This window comes from Pipistrellus kuhlii, unplaced genomic scaffold (assembly GCF_014108245.1).
Source record: "Pipistrellus kuhlii isolate mPipKuh1 unplaced genomic scaffold, mPipKuh1.p scaffold_m20_p_15, whole genome shotgun sequence".
Lineage (NCBI taxonomy): Eukaryota > Metazoa > Chordata > Mammalia > Chiroptera > Vespertilionidae > Pipistrellus > Pipistrellus kuhlii.
In genome coordinates this window covers 26,592,224-26,609,593 of record NW_023425460.1, presented here as the reverse complement: position 1 = coordinate 26,609,593, position 17,370 = coordinate 26,592,224, and the positions used below count along the sequence as shown (strand labels likewise).

Genomic DNA, 17,370 nt, shown 5'->3' with positions numbered 1-17,370 from the left:
GAGAGAGAGAGAAGCATCAATTTGTTTTTCCACTTAAAGTATAGAAAAAACATTACTAGAAATCATTTTGTACTATTTTTTATCCTCGGCTGCTAGAAAAATGATCACACTCAGGAAGGAATAGGGAATGGACCATTTTACACGTAAAATAAACACCATCTGGAAGGTTGATGACGGGGACTGCACAGTGCTTAGTTACCAGATCTTGTTAATATTTCCCCACTGGTTTCTCAGGCTCTGCCCCTCTCCTTCCATTTGTATTCTCTCACCTTTCTGAAGTGCCACTTTGCCCATGTCACACACCCCTTTCCGTTCAGGACCCCCATCATCGGGCTTCTCCCAGTCTCACCAGTCTCACCAGTATGAGGCTTCTGCTGCCTCATACTCTTCCTTTCTTTCCTGTGTGCCCTGATTCTTCAAGCGGAGGACAGTTGACACTGTGATAATTCATATAGTTAGCACTTAACACTATTTAGTGATGACGATTGCTTTAAAGCAACACCCCATATCTATGCAGAACAAAGCTTGGAATTATATTTTAAAAAAATTTTTTTTTACAAGTTATAGTATATTAAATATAAGGTCACCTGTAGTTTCTAAACTCATGAAAAGGAATTACTCTTCTTACTTTCATGTTACCTTCTCAATATCTATGTGTGAGTTTTGGCTCAATCGTTTTCAGAAGCCACAATCATCTTTGCATCAAATGCTAAGCTCAGTACCCTAGATCAGCGGTCAACAACCGGTGGTATGCAAATCACCGGTGGTCCATGGGGTCCAAAAGGTTGGTGACTACTGGCTTAGATGACTTGACCCCTACTCCCTGTAAGGCTGTAGTTTGATAGTTGTAAATGGAGAGAGGGAGAGGGAGAGGGGGAGGGGGAGAGGGAGGGGGAGGGGGAGGGGGAGGGAATGAGAATGAGAATGAGAATGAGAATGAGAATGAGAATGAGAATGAGAATATGTGTTTTCCTGTGTAACTGCAGTCCCTGTTAGAAACTGGTCTAACAGGTGGTATACAGGGTCTTTGGCTTAGATGTTGTGTTTTTCATTGCACATGAATTTTTATGGACACTGGGAGGCTTCTGTCCATAGGTAGACATGTTGTATGTGTGGCAGTGCTCTTGCTGCTTCACAGCATTTCTTAATGAAAGAGCAGCAAGGAAAATAAAGATCTTTTTAAACAATGTACGTGAGCAAATACAGATAATGTGTGGAGTTACTTTACTCTTGGAGTTGCTGTTGTAAAATGTACTTCTGTGTATATTTAATCCATAAAAACTTGATTGACCTTAATGGATGGCTTAGTTGATAAACAGTGGTTCTAAAAAGTCAATAAGACAAACTTGTGTACCAGGTTAGCATTGGGTCTTTCTGCCAAAGCCCGCCCAGGGGAGGAGAGATCAGCTATCTCAGTGAAACCATGGTGCAAGCATGCCACCTGCTCATCCAAACCTGATGATGTGAGCTTGCTTGAATAAAGAGATGGTTGGTTCTAGAGTGAAACATGGACGGCTAAAGAAATTTCTGAGTGCTCATGATTAAAATCTCTGAAATGTTACTTTTTTGTTGCCACAGGAAACTCTGAGCACAGGCCCTGCTATGAGGAATAGCACTAGCCTTTCACCTTTGCCCAAAGGCGCCTAAAGAAATAATGGAGGAGGGGCTCTTGGTGGCCCACCCTCATTTCATTCATGACGTGTTTGTGTGCTTACTCTGGGCCAGCTGCTGAGCTAACTTGTATTATTATTTTTTTATTTTTTAAAAATATATTTTATTGATTTTTTACAGAGAGGGATAGAGAGTTAGAAACATCGATGAGAGAGAATCATCAATCAGCTGCCTCTTTCACACCCCCTACTGGGGATGTGCCTGCAACCAAGGTATATGCCCTTGACCAGAATCAAACCCAGGACCTTTCAGTCCACAGACCGAGCTCTATCCACTGAGTCAAACCAGTTTTGGCTGGGCTAACTTTTAGATGTGTTCTGTCCCTCAACTAAGTGTTCATTCTAGTAGGAGAGAGGGACACTCAATAAGTAAGTGAAACAAACATTTTTATACTCAAAAGTTCTGCAGGAAAATGGGAGGTTCCCTCCAACATAGGATAGTGTTCACTGGAGAGATGTCATTTAAACTGAAATTGAAAAGATGGAAAGACAGCTATCTTTAAACTTTTTTATTATGGAAATTTACAAGCACACACAAAAATAGGATAGTTTAATGAACTATGTACTCATTACTTAGTATCAATGATCATCAACATTTTTGCCAATTCTATTTTCATATATTCCCCCCTTCGAGTATTTTAAAGAAAATTCCAGACATTATAAGACAGCTATTTTAAGAGGCTTGAGGTAAAGTATTGTGTGTGTGGGGGGGGGGGGGGGGGGCGGGAGAATAGTAAAAGACTGAATGTTACAACATTGATAAATCTTGAAAACATTATGCTAAATGAAAGAAGGCAATTATAAAAGATCACAGATCCCACTTCCATGAAATGTCCAGAATAGGCAAATCTATTGAGATAGAAAGTAGACTAGTGGTTGCCTAGGGCTGAGAGATTTGAGGAAAATGGGGAGTGATTGCTATTGGATTCCATGGGTGAATTGTGTGATATGTGAATTATATCTCAGTAAAGCTGAGGGAGGTGGGGCTTGGTGAAAGAAAGGGCTTTGTGTGTTTGAGGAAGTAAACGGAGCCCAAAATGGTTGAGCTTGGAAGGGGCAAGGGGAGAGTGTCTTAAGAAGAAGTTGGAGGAAGGAAGGAAATCTGATCACACTGGGCTTTAGCTCCTGGTAAGGATTTTGAACTTGGTCCAAGTACAAGAGGAAATCTATTAATGTTTTAAAACCAGGGTCAAGTGATTGGATTTGTGCTTTTCAAAGAGCACTCCGGCTACTGTTCGGAGTGCTGTGAGAGGAGTAGGCCGTCTCATTCAGAATGATAGGTAAGAGAGGATGACGTTTTAGGGCAGGGTAATGGCAATGGACTTGGAAAGAAGTGAACAAATGGAAAGTAGATTATGGAGGTTGGAATCTACCCTCTTTGATGGCATCAGATTGAAGAATTGAATGAGGAAAGTAAATCAGAAGAAAGACTGAACCTGATGGTCAGGTTCCAGCTTGAGCAATTGTGTGGATTGTGAGGCTACATATTGAAATAGGAGTAGGAGAGAATAGGTTTAAGATAGATGCCAGGAGTTCATTTATAAACAGATTCAGCTTGTGATACCCAGATAGCAATACCAAGAAAGATGTATTTCTATCTATTTGTATAGTAGGGTTTTATGGAAGACTTTTGTGTAATAAAAGGAAGTCTGCTGCCCTCAGAGATTTGAAAAACCTCATCTAGTTTAAATATCTCAATATGTAAATGAGACTCAGGTAAGTGCTATATCTTGGCCAACATCACAGATTACTGACTCTCTTGACTTACTGGAAAAAGAAAAAAATTTTTAAGGGAGATTTACCATTTTAATCCATTAAAAAAAATCCCCAAAGTTATTATTTCCTGAGCTATTTGCAAAACTAAGATGAAAAGGGTCAGGCTCGGAATGGATGCCCTGGGCCAGAAGCGCCCTGGTGCTATTGATCCACAGCAGAGGCCGTGGAGGGAGCTCACAGGTGAACAGGTGAGGTCAGAGCAGCTTTGTGTGTTGGGAAGGAAGTCCAGCTGGAAAGGAAGCCTCCTGGGGCAGAGTTATCTTGGACAATCCTTCTCTGCTTCAGTAGTGCTTTTCAGGTTTCTTATTTGGCATTTTTCTTATAAGGATACTTCAGGTTTAAGTCATCTCTGCATTCAGAGAGTATTTTCTAATTACTGGGCCAAAAATTACATTCTTGTTATTTTTTAAATATGTTTTTATTGATTTCAGAGAGGAAGGGAGAGGGAGAGAGAGGCAAAAACAGCAATGGTGAAACAGCATCATTGACTGGCTGCGTCCTGCACACCCCACACTGGGCATCAAGCCCCCAACCCAGGCATGTGCCCTGACCGGGAATCGAACCATAACCTCCTGGTTCATAGGTCGATGTTCAACCACTGAGCCATGCCAGCTGGGCACATTCTGGTTATTAATTGAAAATAGATATCAGAAAACCAGACCATTTGTTAGAAAAGAAGGCCAAATGGCCAAGTCATAGCAGATGAGAAGCATTTCTCTGGCTTCTGTTGAAATATTGAATATGAATATTTTATATGGAAGTATCACGAGGATAAAGCAAATTTACATGTTAGCTGTATGAGAATATAATTTTTTGTTAAGTAACATGGCTTACTTGAAGTTTTTGGTCTTGGGGGATGTTGTCATTAAAGACGAGAAATACATCAGAAAGATGCTAGTTCAGCCGAAACCGGTTTGGCTCAATGGTAGAGCGTCAGTCTGAGGACTGAGAGGTCCCAGGTTCGATTCCGGTCATTGGTTGCGGGCACATCCCTGCTGGGGGATGTGCAGGAGGCAGTTGGTCGATGTTTCTCTCTCATCGATGTTTCTGGCTCTCTCTCTCCCTTCTCTCCCTTCCTCTCTATAAAAAAATCAATAAAATATATATATAAAAAAATAAAAATAAATAAATAAATAAATAAATAAATAAATAAAACTTCAATGAGATTAAAAAGAAAAAAGAAAGATGCTACTAGTTCTTTCGTGGGATGCTGTTTGGGTGCCGCCTCTTCAAGAGTCAGTTTCTAGTAACATATGTCCAGGAAGTAAACCTTCCCAGTCTTCTCCAGGACGATTTGTCTCGGGGGAAGGATTGATGCCAACCAAATTAATGCATAAATACCAGCCTCCCAAGGGATCGTTGGACAAATCAGATCACCACTCCTTTAACTTATTATGGGGATGGATGCAGTGGAAATACGACGTCACTGGCTGATTACTTGTGTACTACCGTGTTTCCCCGAAAATAAGGCATCCTCCGAAAATAAGACCTCGCACATGGAAAGATAAGACATCCCCTGAATATAAGACCTAGCGCAACTTTGGGAGAAAAAAAATTAATATAAGACACTGTCTTATTTTTGGGGAAACAGGGTAGTTCAGGAGTCACCTCTCCACAATAGCAACACACTAAATTCGCTTAGAGTCGTCCAGGAGCCTGTCATTGGAGTGCAGGAAGATAAATGGTTGTCATGCTACAGAAATATCAAATGCGCCATTCAGTCCCACCGAGGAGTAATCCCATCAGTATGATAAAATCCTTTTATCTCCTGTTGGTCTGCCCTGGATGAACACTGCAAGTCCTTCCTCTTCACCTTTTTTAAATGCCTCCTGCAGACTAACTTTTTATTCCATCAGCACTCCGGGCAGTCACGTTACAGGGAGATGGACTAGATTATGGATTTTCAGACCACTCCTGAGGATACTTTTCTTTAACTTGATTGAGCTTGGATGTTTCCCAAGACTCTATCTATATGCTTCACATAGTACCTCTTCCAGCGGCTGCCTGCTATAGATGGGCAACCTCCACGGTTCTTAAATCTGAGCGCAGGGATCACTGGGGAAATTTGTTGAAAATGCAGATTTTCAAGTTTGACCCCCACAGATTCTGACTACGGAGATCTGGGGATGGGCTTCTTCGTTCTTACCCACAGTAGGGGAACACCCTGTATGTGTGAGTTCTTAGTAGTTTCATTTCCAAGGGCCACTCTATTGCTGAAGTCTACGGTCCTCTAAGAACTAAATAAAACAGAGGTTTGGTTTTAAAGCTGTGGAAAATTTAAGTATCCATCACCGATGTTTAAAACAGTCCAGATTCTCACAATTAACCCTTGCTTTTATTTTCTTTGTCAAAACGCTCTGGGGAAGCAGTGGTCATGTTGGCCGCGCAAAAAGCAAGTTCTCCTTATTCTAGGATGTCGTGAATATCCACTTCTCCTTCTCCACTGCTCTGGTTTAAGACTTCCTCATCTCTCATCTGGACAGCCACAGATTTCTTCAGACTCTCACCCCACCCCCTTTCTCCCGGGGTGCAAATTGCTGGTGGAGCTGCTGGAAGCTATTGTAGGATTTGGGGAAGAGGAAATACCATGGTCACAAGCATCTCAGAGAATTCATTGTGACAGGATGGGAGATGGATTAGATGGGAACATTGGACTTTTCAGGGAGCGCGTGTAGTTAAAAAAGAAGAAAAAGCTAGTATGAGAAAGAAATAGTAAGTTTGGAAAGTGGGAGACATTTTCTAATTTTTTTGTAACATAGAATATAATGCTTTTTAAATATATATAATATATATAGTTTATTGATTTTTTTTTTACAGAGAGGAAGAGAGAGGGATAGAGAATTAGAAACATTGATAAGAGAGAATCATCAATCAGCTGCCTCTTGCACACCCCCTGCTGGGGATGTGCCCACAACAAAGGTACATGCCCTTGACCAAAATCGAACCTGGGACCTTTCAGTCCGCAGACCGACGCTCTATCCACTGAGCCAAACTGGTTTTGGCATAATGCTTTTATTATATTTTTGGGGGACCTGATTCCATCGTCACAGCGTGTGTTGTGTTCCAGCCTTGCCTTGCATCACATGCCTTTGCACATGCTGTTTCCTCTCCCGGATGCTACCTCTCTTTTAACAGTTATGGAGTGCCTTTTTTTTTTTTTTTTTTTTTTTACAGAGAGGAAGGGTGAGGGATAGAGAGTTAGAAACATCGATGAGAGAGAAACATTGACCAGCTGCCTCCTGCACCCCCCCCACTAGGGATGTGCCCGCAACCAAGGTACATGCCCTTGACCGGAATCGAACCCGGGACCCTTCAGTCCGCAGGCTGATGCTCTATCCCACTGAGCCAAACTGGTTTTGGCTATGGAGTGCCTTTTGCATTCTCTTATTAGAATGTGAAGATACAGGGATGAATAGGATTAAATGGGTCCCTTTCCTGATCGAGCTTACAATTTAATGGGGTTTTGGGAAATGAGATACCTAATAGAAACCCATACTGTAGTTTAGTGGTAATGGGGGAAAGTGTTAAGGAAAGTGCTCTGAGTGGATAGAAAAGGGGACCTTAACTGAATCTAGAAAGTCAGGGTCGTTCCTCCTGAGACCTGAAGAATCGTAGGCATTAACTAGAAAGTTAGGGAGCTGGGAAGAGGGTGTTGTTGGTTAGGGGAACACCTTGTCCTTAGAGCCGTAGGCAAGGAGGAATAATCAAGAAATTCAAAGGAGGTATGTGCAAACGGAGGTTAGTGAGCCGGAGGGAGAGGCAGCAACAGGATGGAGCAGAGGCAGGCAAAGGCCTTACGGTTACAGAGATGTATCTACACTGTATCCAGGGAGCAATGGGAAGGCATTGAGGGGTGTACAGGTAGAGGTGAGGAGTGAGGTTACACACTCAGGTTAATGTTTGAAAATGGCGACTGATTGTTTGTGGAGAAACACTGTAGGGTTCAGGATAGAAATCAGTAGACTAAGCAAGCTATTGTGTAGACCAAGCATGTCAAACTCAAAGGCTACCATGGGCCAGGTAAACAAGGATTAAGTTTATGTGGGCCGCAAAAAAACCCCAAAAGCTTCAGTTTTCATAGAAACATAGGTTTACTTTGATAGAGGCATGCTGAATACAAAGGGCTGAAATAAATGAGTAATCGTTAACATAAGAAAATAGAGCATTTTAATAAAAATTAATATTTCTTCTTGAACATTAACTTACCAGATATAGAATAACTGCACAAATTAATAAGCATAACACAAATAAACCTATTTTTCTTGTTCTCTGAAAGCTGAAATATTATTCCCTGTTGCGCACACCAAACAAGTCAGTCCAAAACTAATGACGTGGCCATCGGCTGCTAAAATATTTGCTGCTAGTATTAGTGGAGAGAAATGGTGCACCTGTGTGTAAAGCACGTAAGAGAAATGAATGCAACACGATTATAGTAATTAGTCATTAGTGAAAGTTGTAGTTAGTTATTAATAATTATATAACAATATTGTAAAAATTAAGTTACAAAGTTTTTATTAAAACGTTTCTTACCTTCAGTTACATTGGCTGGGCTGCAAAAATATTCGTTGTGGGCCATGAGTTTGACATGCTTGGTGTAGATTCATTAGACTGTTAGTTCGGGTGAGAGATGATGGTGATCTGGACTGGCTGTTAGGATCAAACATGGAGAGAATTGACTGGTTTGAAGAATTTTATAGCTTGAGTTGGTAAGACATAAGGAGAGATGGAGTAGATAGAACTGGAGTATGAAAGAAACAGATGTTAGGGATGGCTCCTGGATTATGTGGATTGAATTGGATATGGATAATAGTCATTTTTATTGAGAGGAGCAGGTTTGGATCTATTATGTGAAAAGCAAAGCTGACAGCTGAGGGAGAACAGCTCTTCATGTCTTTGGGAAGCTCGTTTTGCCTATAGTTGCTGCAGATCTATTTTTCCCCCCCCCAGTGATCAAAACAAATAACAAGGATGAGAATTTACTGTCTATTGTTTGTTCCTGTCAAGCTGAAAAAGCTAGGTGACATGAGGACCAAATTTTGTTCTGTTTCTTTGTAGCTAAGCTGGGAAGAGCTGAACAAAAATTTCTTTGGTCCTTTTATTTATTAATGCCCAACATCAAAATAGTGCCTTTCTCATACCAGCTGGGTTCATAAAATAAACAGTTATATTAGTAACTATTTTTATTTTTATTTTTGTAAAAGAAATAAATGTTCAGTTCTTTTCTAAGGCTATTTATATTCTGTTTCATAAAGCTGACTGTGGTGACGCAGAACCTAGGTTTAGGGAAATAAAAGACAGGCTAAAGACAGGATAGGCTAAATGGGGAAGACTTTTTTTTTTTTCTCTAAAGAGTTGTATGAATTTATTTTAGAGGGAAATTTTTCTTTTTAAGAGTGCTCAAGACAAGTTTGTTTTTAGAGGGGAACCTAGTGGAAAGTTTTTTTTTTTTACCAGGAACTCACTGACTCAAACAGGAAATGTACTTGTTTTTAAACTTGGATTTTATTTTGTAATGCCATACTGTGTTACATTTATTAACAGACTCTGACTGCTGGTATCCTTATATCATCTGGTGTGAATAGGCGCCTTTACTCTGTATACTTTATTTGGCTGTAGAGTTAACAATGAGAACAAATTTTTGCGTGATGTAAAATATGGCCTACGTTAGGAGGGTGAACAGTGTCATAACCACATCTACATCTGTCTTCCCACATCTCAACGTGTTTTCGTTTACCTGTTCCACCTTTTATTATTGCAGATGTTTATTTTCAAATCGGAGTAGCATGAAATGGCGGGAAAAACTTAATCATGTGTAGTCCAGCTCTCAAAGGAGTTATCAGCCTCCGTCATCAGTTTAGTATTCCCTCAGCCACCCAGGGTCCATCCTTAGAACCTTTGAGCTCACCCTAAAGAGCAAATAAAGATCTGTGAATAAAGGTTACCTTTTCATTTATTGTAAGAAATGCTTAGGGAAAGGATACATCACTTGCTGAGTACTCTTAGCAGCAGGGATAGGGACTCTGTGAGTAAGATGTGGTGATTATTTTAGCAGCAAAAACAGCTGCAGTATTTGATGCTTCTTCCTTAGTACCAATCTGTCTGTGGGTTACATGCCTTTTATCTGTTTTGGGACCGGGGTCAGAACAAGTCCGTCTGTTCGGTCGCCCCCGGGTTACATGCCTTTACACAAAAATGATGGTGCAAATTTGCCTAGACCTGGTAACCTGCCGCCGCTCGTTCTACTGAAGAAGTCACAGCTCGGGAGTTACCTTTTTATACGCTTTGCTCTGCATTTTGGCTCCTAAGAAAACGTAGGTCGTCCAGGAACATAATTCTAACCGTGCAAACTCCCACGTTTTGTTCCAGGTCGGTCTTCTCTCTTTCCCTTCGAAGACGCCTTCCTGGACGACAGTCATGGCGACCAGTCCTTGTCCTCTGGCCTCAGCTCCCCCACTCGCTGTCAAAACGGGGAGCGAGTGGAGCGCTACTCCAGGAAGGTGTTTGTGGGAGGCCTTCCCCCTGACATCGACGAAGGTACTGTGCGTTCCCGGATGACTTTATAAAGGCCAGGCTGGTTCTTTGTGTGATGGAGCCGGCCTCTGCTCTCCGAGGCAGCTTTAGGTCGTTCATCTCTCAGTGGGCAGGGGGTGGGAATGTTCAGTGGATGGAGCAGCAGTAGATTATGTACTTCAGGTCTACTGTGTAGATGCGTTTTATACACAGCAGTCTCCCTACCGTGTCCCATTTCCTGGTTACTACATTAGAGCTCACTCTTGCGAAACTCTTCCTGCAAGCTCACTATTGTGCGAGGTGCTTCACATTGCGGCATCTCATTTAATCCCCATTGCTATCCCATAAGGCATAGCCTACCAACTCCATTTTATAGATGAGGAAGCTGCGGGTCAGAGAGAAACAATTTGTCCAGGGTTATGTAGCTGTGGAACTCAGCACTACAGCTTTTGCTCATGTCCGTTACACCATACTATCTCATATCCTATATAATAAAACCCTATTATGCAAATCCACCAAGTGGTGAAATGGCTGGTTGCTATGACGTGCACTGACCACCAGGGGGTAGTCAACGCAGGCACTGCCCCCTGGCACTGCTCCACGAGGGGAGCGCCACTCAGCCAGAAGCCAGGTTCATGGTAGGAGCATTTCCCCTCTCGGCTGCAGGCGGGCAGTAAGGAGTGAGGGGTCCCAGACTGCAAGAGGGCCGTCTGACCGCCACTTAGGCCTGATCCCCATGTCAGACATCCCTCGAGGGGCCCCAGACTGTGAGAGGGCACAGGCCAGGCTGAGGGGACTACCCCCACCCCCCAAGAATGCACAAATTTCATGCACCAGGCCTCCAGTTTTAATATAGATGCCTATTAATGAGAGCCTCTCTCTTGTCGGTAAGAATGAAGACTAATTAGAAACTTTCTTAATGATATTTTTGAATCCTACCGACCCAAAAGTAAGTTTTTCACCTATGCCTAAAGCCAGTTAGCACACAGTAGGTTGTCAATAAATATTCGTTGAATGGATAAATGAGACAAAATTATAACAGTTAAGGGGTAAAAACAACTCTAGTTCTAGGCCTTGGACCTGCTATGAAATGTTTTTTTTTTGTGTGTTTTTTTTAAAATATATATTTTATTGATTTTTTACAGAGAGAAAGAGAGAGGGATAGAGAGTTAGAAACATCGATGAGAGACATTGATCAGCTGCCTCTTGCACATGCCCCACTGGGGACATGCCCGCAACCAAGGTACATGCCCTTGACCGGAATCGAACCCGGGACCCTTCAGTCCCCAAGCCGACACTCTATCCATTGAGCCAAACCAGTTTCGGCTGCTATGAAATGTTTAAAAAACTGTTTTGCCAGCATTATTCTAGCTCTGACATTTTTCTAATTTATCATACGTTTTGTGTGTGTGTTGAGAGAAGAATAGTCTCTAAAAATAGTTTTATTTTAGACTTGCTGCTTTAAAGTTGTACACATATGGAGACTCATTTTCCTCTGAACTGTTCTTGTGCTAATGTTAATTTCATTTATCAAATGGATTTTTCTTTAAGACAAAGTTTTGATCATGGCTAAGAGAGTGGCAACTTAAACCTGGATAGGAGCTAAGTTATAATCTCCTGTTTTGAGTCAAAAGTCAGAAGGAAAAGAAAAATTTATTGAACTCCCAACTTTTGAATTTTTTTCTTTATAGGCTGTGTAGTAGGTGTGTATGAAAGAAACCATTGGCTTTTAAGTTTTCTTAACCCACCAAATAGAATTATCTATGTATTTCCCCTACTCCTCACCAAAAGAATCATAACTATTTATAAAATAGTTGTACAGATTAATACTCTTTAGATTAATAATAATTAGTTAGGGTTAATAATCTAAGAGATTATTTTACACAAGTAAAAATATTTTAAATATTCTGTGTACTTTTGCCTTCTTTCTTTTTCTCTCTCTCTCTATTAAGGTATTACATGTGTGTTCTTATCCCTCCACTGCCCCACCACCACCCCACTCATGCCCTCTATCCCTGTCTGTGTCCATTGGTTAGACTTATACGCATGCCTACAAGTCTTTTGGTTGATCTCTCCCCCTTACCCTCACCCTCCCCTCCCTTCCCTCTGAGTTTTGATGGTCTGATTGATGCTTCTCCATCTCTGGATCTGTTTTTGTTCATCAGTCTTTGTTGTTCATTATATTCCACAAATGAGTGAGATCATGTGATATTTATCTTCCTCCAACTGTGCCTTTTTTCTAAATGCAGAAAACATTCCTATTTTTAGAATCTCCATTTTATTTGACAGGAAGGTCACCTTCGGTAACGTCAGATTTCCCCCCTCCCAAATCTTTACATCAAGTGAAGTGGCAGCGAAGGGAACTGAATCACAGTTACAGTCACATCCTGCGTGGGTGAGAGTGAATGACCAAAAGTATCCCCCCAAACGGTTGGCATTTTGCTCCGTAGGTTTGCCTTCCTTACCGATGCTTTACAGAACAGCTCTCTGAACGTTTCTTATAGGAAAAGGCATGTTTTATGCTGTTCCGTTTGCGGTGTTCGTTTCTCTTTTGCTAACATCCCTTCTCTGTTTTGCAGATGAGATCACCGCCAGCTTCCGCAGGTTTGGACCTCTCGTGGTGGACTGGCCTCACAAAGCCGAAAGCAAGTCATACTTTCCTCCGAAAGGTAATGAACACCCGGGACAGATCCCCGCTGCCGGCCTGCTGGAGAGCCAGCTCGATGGTTCAGGAAAAGGCAGCCTTTCAACTCTTGAAATAGCTGTTGACATCCCCACCCCCCAATGAGAGAACATTTAACATTGGTCCTCTGCTCGTGTCTCACTGTTTCTCACTGGAAGACACTGATTGTATTGGGTCATCTACTCTATTGACAGTGAGGCCCTGTGAGTCTGTTGTGAATGAACCTTGTGCTAACTGTCTGAGAAGGAGGATCCAGGGTTTTGAGACATGGCCGTGATGGGAAAGGAAAAGATTGCTTACAATCAAATTTTATTTGTATCCCCATAGCCCTGTGGTTGTATAGACCTTAGAAAGCCCAAACTTGGAAAACCTAGTGACTGAAGACTGACATCATATGAAATTACCTTTATTCGTGTCTCTCTCTCTTTTTTTTTTTTTTTTATATTCGTGTCTCTTAAGCAACTTAATCTGTTGATGGGTGGAGAGTGAGCTAGGAAAGGTCTCTTCACATAACCTTGCTTCTCTTATTTTTGGTAGGCTTTTCCTTTATTATTTACGAGATCATGAGAATATATTACTTTGTTCATTTTTGTCGGGTCTAGGGTTATCTTCTGGTGATATTAACTCTGGGAACGCATCTAGATGTACACAGAAGAGTGTTTGGGTTAAAGAGGAAGTGTTCTTCTCATGTTATGTTCTTTAGATATGTTCTAAGGCTGCCTTTGATCTCTAAGGAATTGTTTTTGGGTGTGAGTTGTTGTGTAAAACATCACCCACCACTAGAAGATGGGGGTCAAAATGCTTGTCCTTCCTGTGCCTTTTCTAGGAATCAAAAGATAGCTTAACCGAGGAAAGGCAAGTGGCTTCCTTTCCTGTTTGGTTTCTTTGTTGCCGGTATTTCTCCCCACTCTCTTTACAGCCTATGAAAGTGTTATGCACTAAACAGGGATATTTGTTTGCTTTTAACATAATTCTGTATGTTAAAAGAATTTTTAAAGTTAAAAATTCTGAGTTTTATATTAATCATTAAGATTAAAATCATGTGGATTATTTCAGCAAAGGAATGTGTTCATGTGGCGCATGTATGACACTGTCTGAACACACGCATTTAAGACATATGTTTAAAAGTCCTCACCTGAAATCTATATAATTTTATTAACCAACTGTAGTCCCAGTGCACGAAATTCGTGCATGGAGGTGTGTCCTTCAGCCCAGCCTGCACCCTTTCCAATCTGGGACCCCTGGAGGGCAGTCGGACATCCTTCTCACAATATAAGACTACTGGCTCCCACTGCTCACCTGCCCACTTTCCTGATTGCCCCTAACTGCTTCGGCTTGCTAGCCTGATCACCCTCTAACCACTCCCCTGCCATCCTGATTGAGACCTAACTGCTCTGCTGCCAGCCTTTTTGCCCCTAACTACCCTCCCATGCAGGCCTGGTCACCCGTAACTGCCCTCCCCTGTAGGCCTGGTCCCCCGCAACTGCCTTTTCCTGCAGGCCTGGTCGCCCCCAACTTCCCTCCTCTGCTGGTCACCCCTAACTGCCCTCCTCTGCAGGCTTGATCACCTCCAACTGCCCTCCCTTGCAGACCTGGTCCCTCCTAATGCCCTCTCCTGCTGGTCATCTTGTAGTGGCCATCTTGTGTCCACATGGGGGCAGTCATCTTTGACCACATGGGGGCAGCCATCTTGTATGTTGGAGTGATGGTCAATTTGCATATTATATTCTTTTATTATATAGAATTAGATAGGATAGAGGTCTGGTGCATGGGTGGGGGCCAGCTGGATTGCTCTGAAGGATGTCCCAGATCAGGGTGGGGATTCCCTTGGGGTATGGGGCAGCTTGGGTAGGGGCCTGTGGTGCTTGTAGGCTGGCCATGGCCCTTGGCGACCCAAGCAGACGCCCTGGTATCTGGGATTTATTTATCTTCTATAATTGAAACTTTGTAGCCTTAAGCAGAGACCAAGGCCGGCCAGGGCAGGCAGAAAGCTTGGCTTCCTCCATTGCCAGGGAAACCAAAGCCTCCTGCTTTCTTCGTGGCCACAGACATCTTGGTTGGGTAAATTTGCATACTCACTCCTGATTGGATGGTGGGTGTGTCTTGGTGTAGAAGAGGTATGGTCAATTTGCATATTACTCTTTTATTAGATAGGATATCACCCCAATAAATTCATTAAAACACACACACACACACACATACACACAACATAGTCAAAGCAGCACCAGCTCCTGTCCATGTTGGCCCCAGGACAGCTTACCCAGGCTTTGACAGCAGGCTTCAATCCAGAGAAGAAAGGTTCTGGAAAAGTTGTTCTAAAAAAAATTTACTTTGATGTAAAAAAAAAAAAAAAAAGTGTGTTAATAATTCATTGAATCAGAATAGTGTTGTTTCAGTGAATGAATGAGTTTACCACACTCTACCATATATAATATACTCTGTAAGTCCCGGGTATAAAAAGATATTCCTCAGAGTACTAGTTGCACATGTGAATCATGACAGTGTTATTTCAGTGAAATAACGTATTCGTATTGTGGTTATTGTAACATACTGTGTATAATGAGAAGCATAAAAGATACGTCTGTCCTAACCAGTTTGGCTCAGTGGATAGAGCATTGGCTTTTGGACTAAAAGTTCCCAGGTTTGATTCCAGTCAAGGGCATGTACCTTGGTTGCGGGCACATCCCCAGTAAAAGGTGTGCAGGAGGCATCTGATCAATGTTTCTCTCTCATCGATGTTTCTAACTCTATCCTCTCCCTCTCTGTAAAAATCAATAAAATATATTTAAAAAATAAAATAAAATATACTAAGAGTGCCAGTTGGGGGAAAAAAATCATGCTGAGGTTATAAAAATAATTCTGGGATAAAAAGTGTCAGATGATCATTATAAAAATGAAAATAAAATATATATGATCATGTCCAAAGAAAATTATTCCATATCTACCTCTATCAGAAATGATCGCTGTATACATTTTATTAAATATCCTTCTGATACCTCTGTGAATATATACATTTACATGAAATTTAAAATTTTACATAAACAGGATCACATTATGCATGCTCTTTAATAACCTACTTTCTCCCCCACCTCCAGCAATGTCAGCACCTTTCTATAAGAAACCTACATTATTGTTAATGACCTTATTTTATTTAATTAGTCCTACTGATGATGGGCATTTAAGTTACTTCCAGTTGTTTCCCCTCAAGGAAGACGCTTCAGTGAATATCCTTATGCCTTCGTCTTCTTGTCCTTTTCATATAAATATTACCTCTTAGAGTGAACTTTCAGAAGTGAGGTGTATGTTTATACATATTGCCAAGCTGCCTCTAAGAAAGGTCATCCACATTCATATTCCCACTAATAGTACCCAGTTTACAAAACACAGGTTTAATGAGGGTCTGGGGATATGACCTTTCTTTCTTTCTTGCTTGCTTGCTTGCTTGCTTTTTTTCTTTCTTTCTTTTAAAATATATTTTATTGATTTTTTACAGAGAGGAAGGGAGAGAGATAGAGAGCTAGAAACGTCGATGAGAGAGAAACATCGACCAACTGCCTCTTGCACACCTCCTACCGGGCATGTGCCCGCAACCAACGTACATGCCCTGACCGGAATCGGACCTGGGACCTTTCAGTCCGCAGACCGACGCTCTACCACAGAGCCATATTTTTTGGTATTTTTTCTTCTTTGGGGCATTTGAATTTATTTTACCTTTTTACATTGCCATCTGATTTCTATCTGGAATTTATAATGGAGTTAGGCACAAGAAAGGATCTAGCTTTATTTTTTTCAATTATCATGCCACTTGTTCCAACAGTAACTTATTGACTGTTCCATTTTTTCTCATTGATATGAGTCATTAGAATTTTTAAAAAATAAATCTTTATTGTTCATATTATTACAAAAGTTCCTCATTCCCCCCCCACCAGGTTCCCACCCCACCCTCTGCCCTTTCCCCGCCCCCCCATTTTCCTCATCCATAGGAGCACATTTTATGTTCAGTCTCTTCCCGCACCCCCCACTCCTCTTTTCCACGAGAATCGTCAGTCCACTCCCCTTCCATACCTCTGATTCTATTATATTCAACAGTTAATATTGAAAGTATATGCCTTATAAAAACCAGAATCATTCATTCATCTATCAGGTTTACCTATACAGAGCTGGAGTACAGTTTGTAAAACCATGATCTTTTCAATGAACTCTAGAAGGCTTAAATTCTACATAGAGAAACAGTGGCCAGCTATAGCATCTGTCCCCTTACGTGTCGTTGGGTCAAGCAGAGTTGGAGGTGATGGAGACGAGGGCCCCTGAGGCATTTGACCAGCCACTGGAGGATATATAGAGAGCTCTGTGGACACTTCGTCAGTGACTATAAGCAGGCAGTTGCTTGGTGTTCTCCAGAGCACCACTGAGAACATGGGAGGTGTCAGAAGGCACGGAAGTCAGATTGTGTGTCTTTATGATTCTTCTCAGACTGCATAAACTTGTAGTCCTATGGGGAAGATAAGAAAATAATCAGATGGTCACAAAATAAATAGAATTACCAACAGTGATCATTCTCTAAAGGAAAAATAGAGTGTGCAGCAACTTTAAAAAGGGGGTATCAATTTAGAATCGGGATATGGAGAGAGGTTCTCTGAGAAAATAGTAGTGAAGCAGACCGGAAAATTGAGGTGTTAGCTAGAAAATGCAAGGAAGCAAGTTCCAAACTGAGGAGTACCACATAGGAAG

The 17,370-nt window shown here is 41.6% G+C and overlaps 1 protein-coding gene across 7 annotated transcripts in view; it reads left to right on the top strand.

Annotated features, from left to right (window-relative positions):
• Positions 1-17,370, top strand: part of CPEB3 (cytoplasmic polyadenylation element binding protein 3) — a 168,429-nt gene that overhangs the window by 92,498 nt on the left and 58,561 nt on the right. For all 7 annotated transcript variants that reach the window (XM_045581902.1, XM_045581903.1, XM_036438552.2 and 4 more), the window contains 2 exons: positions 9,813-9,980; positions 12,536-12,625. In XM_045581902.1, coding sequence (XP_045437858.1) covers positions 9,813-9,980; positions 12,536-12,625 — 258 coding nt within the window. The remainder of the gene's footprint in view (positions 1-9,812; positions 9,981-12,535; positions 12,626-17,370) is intronic.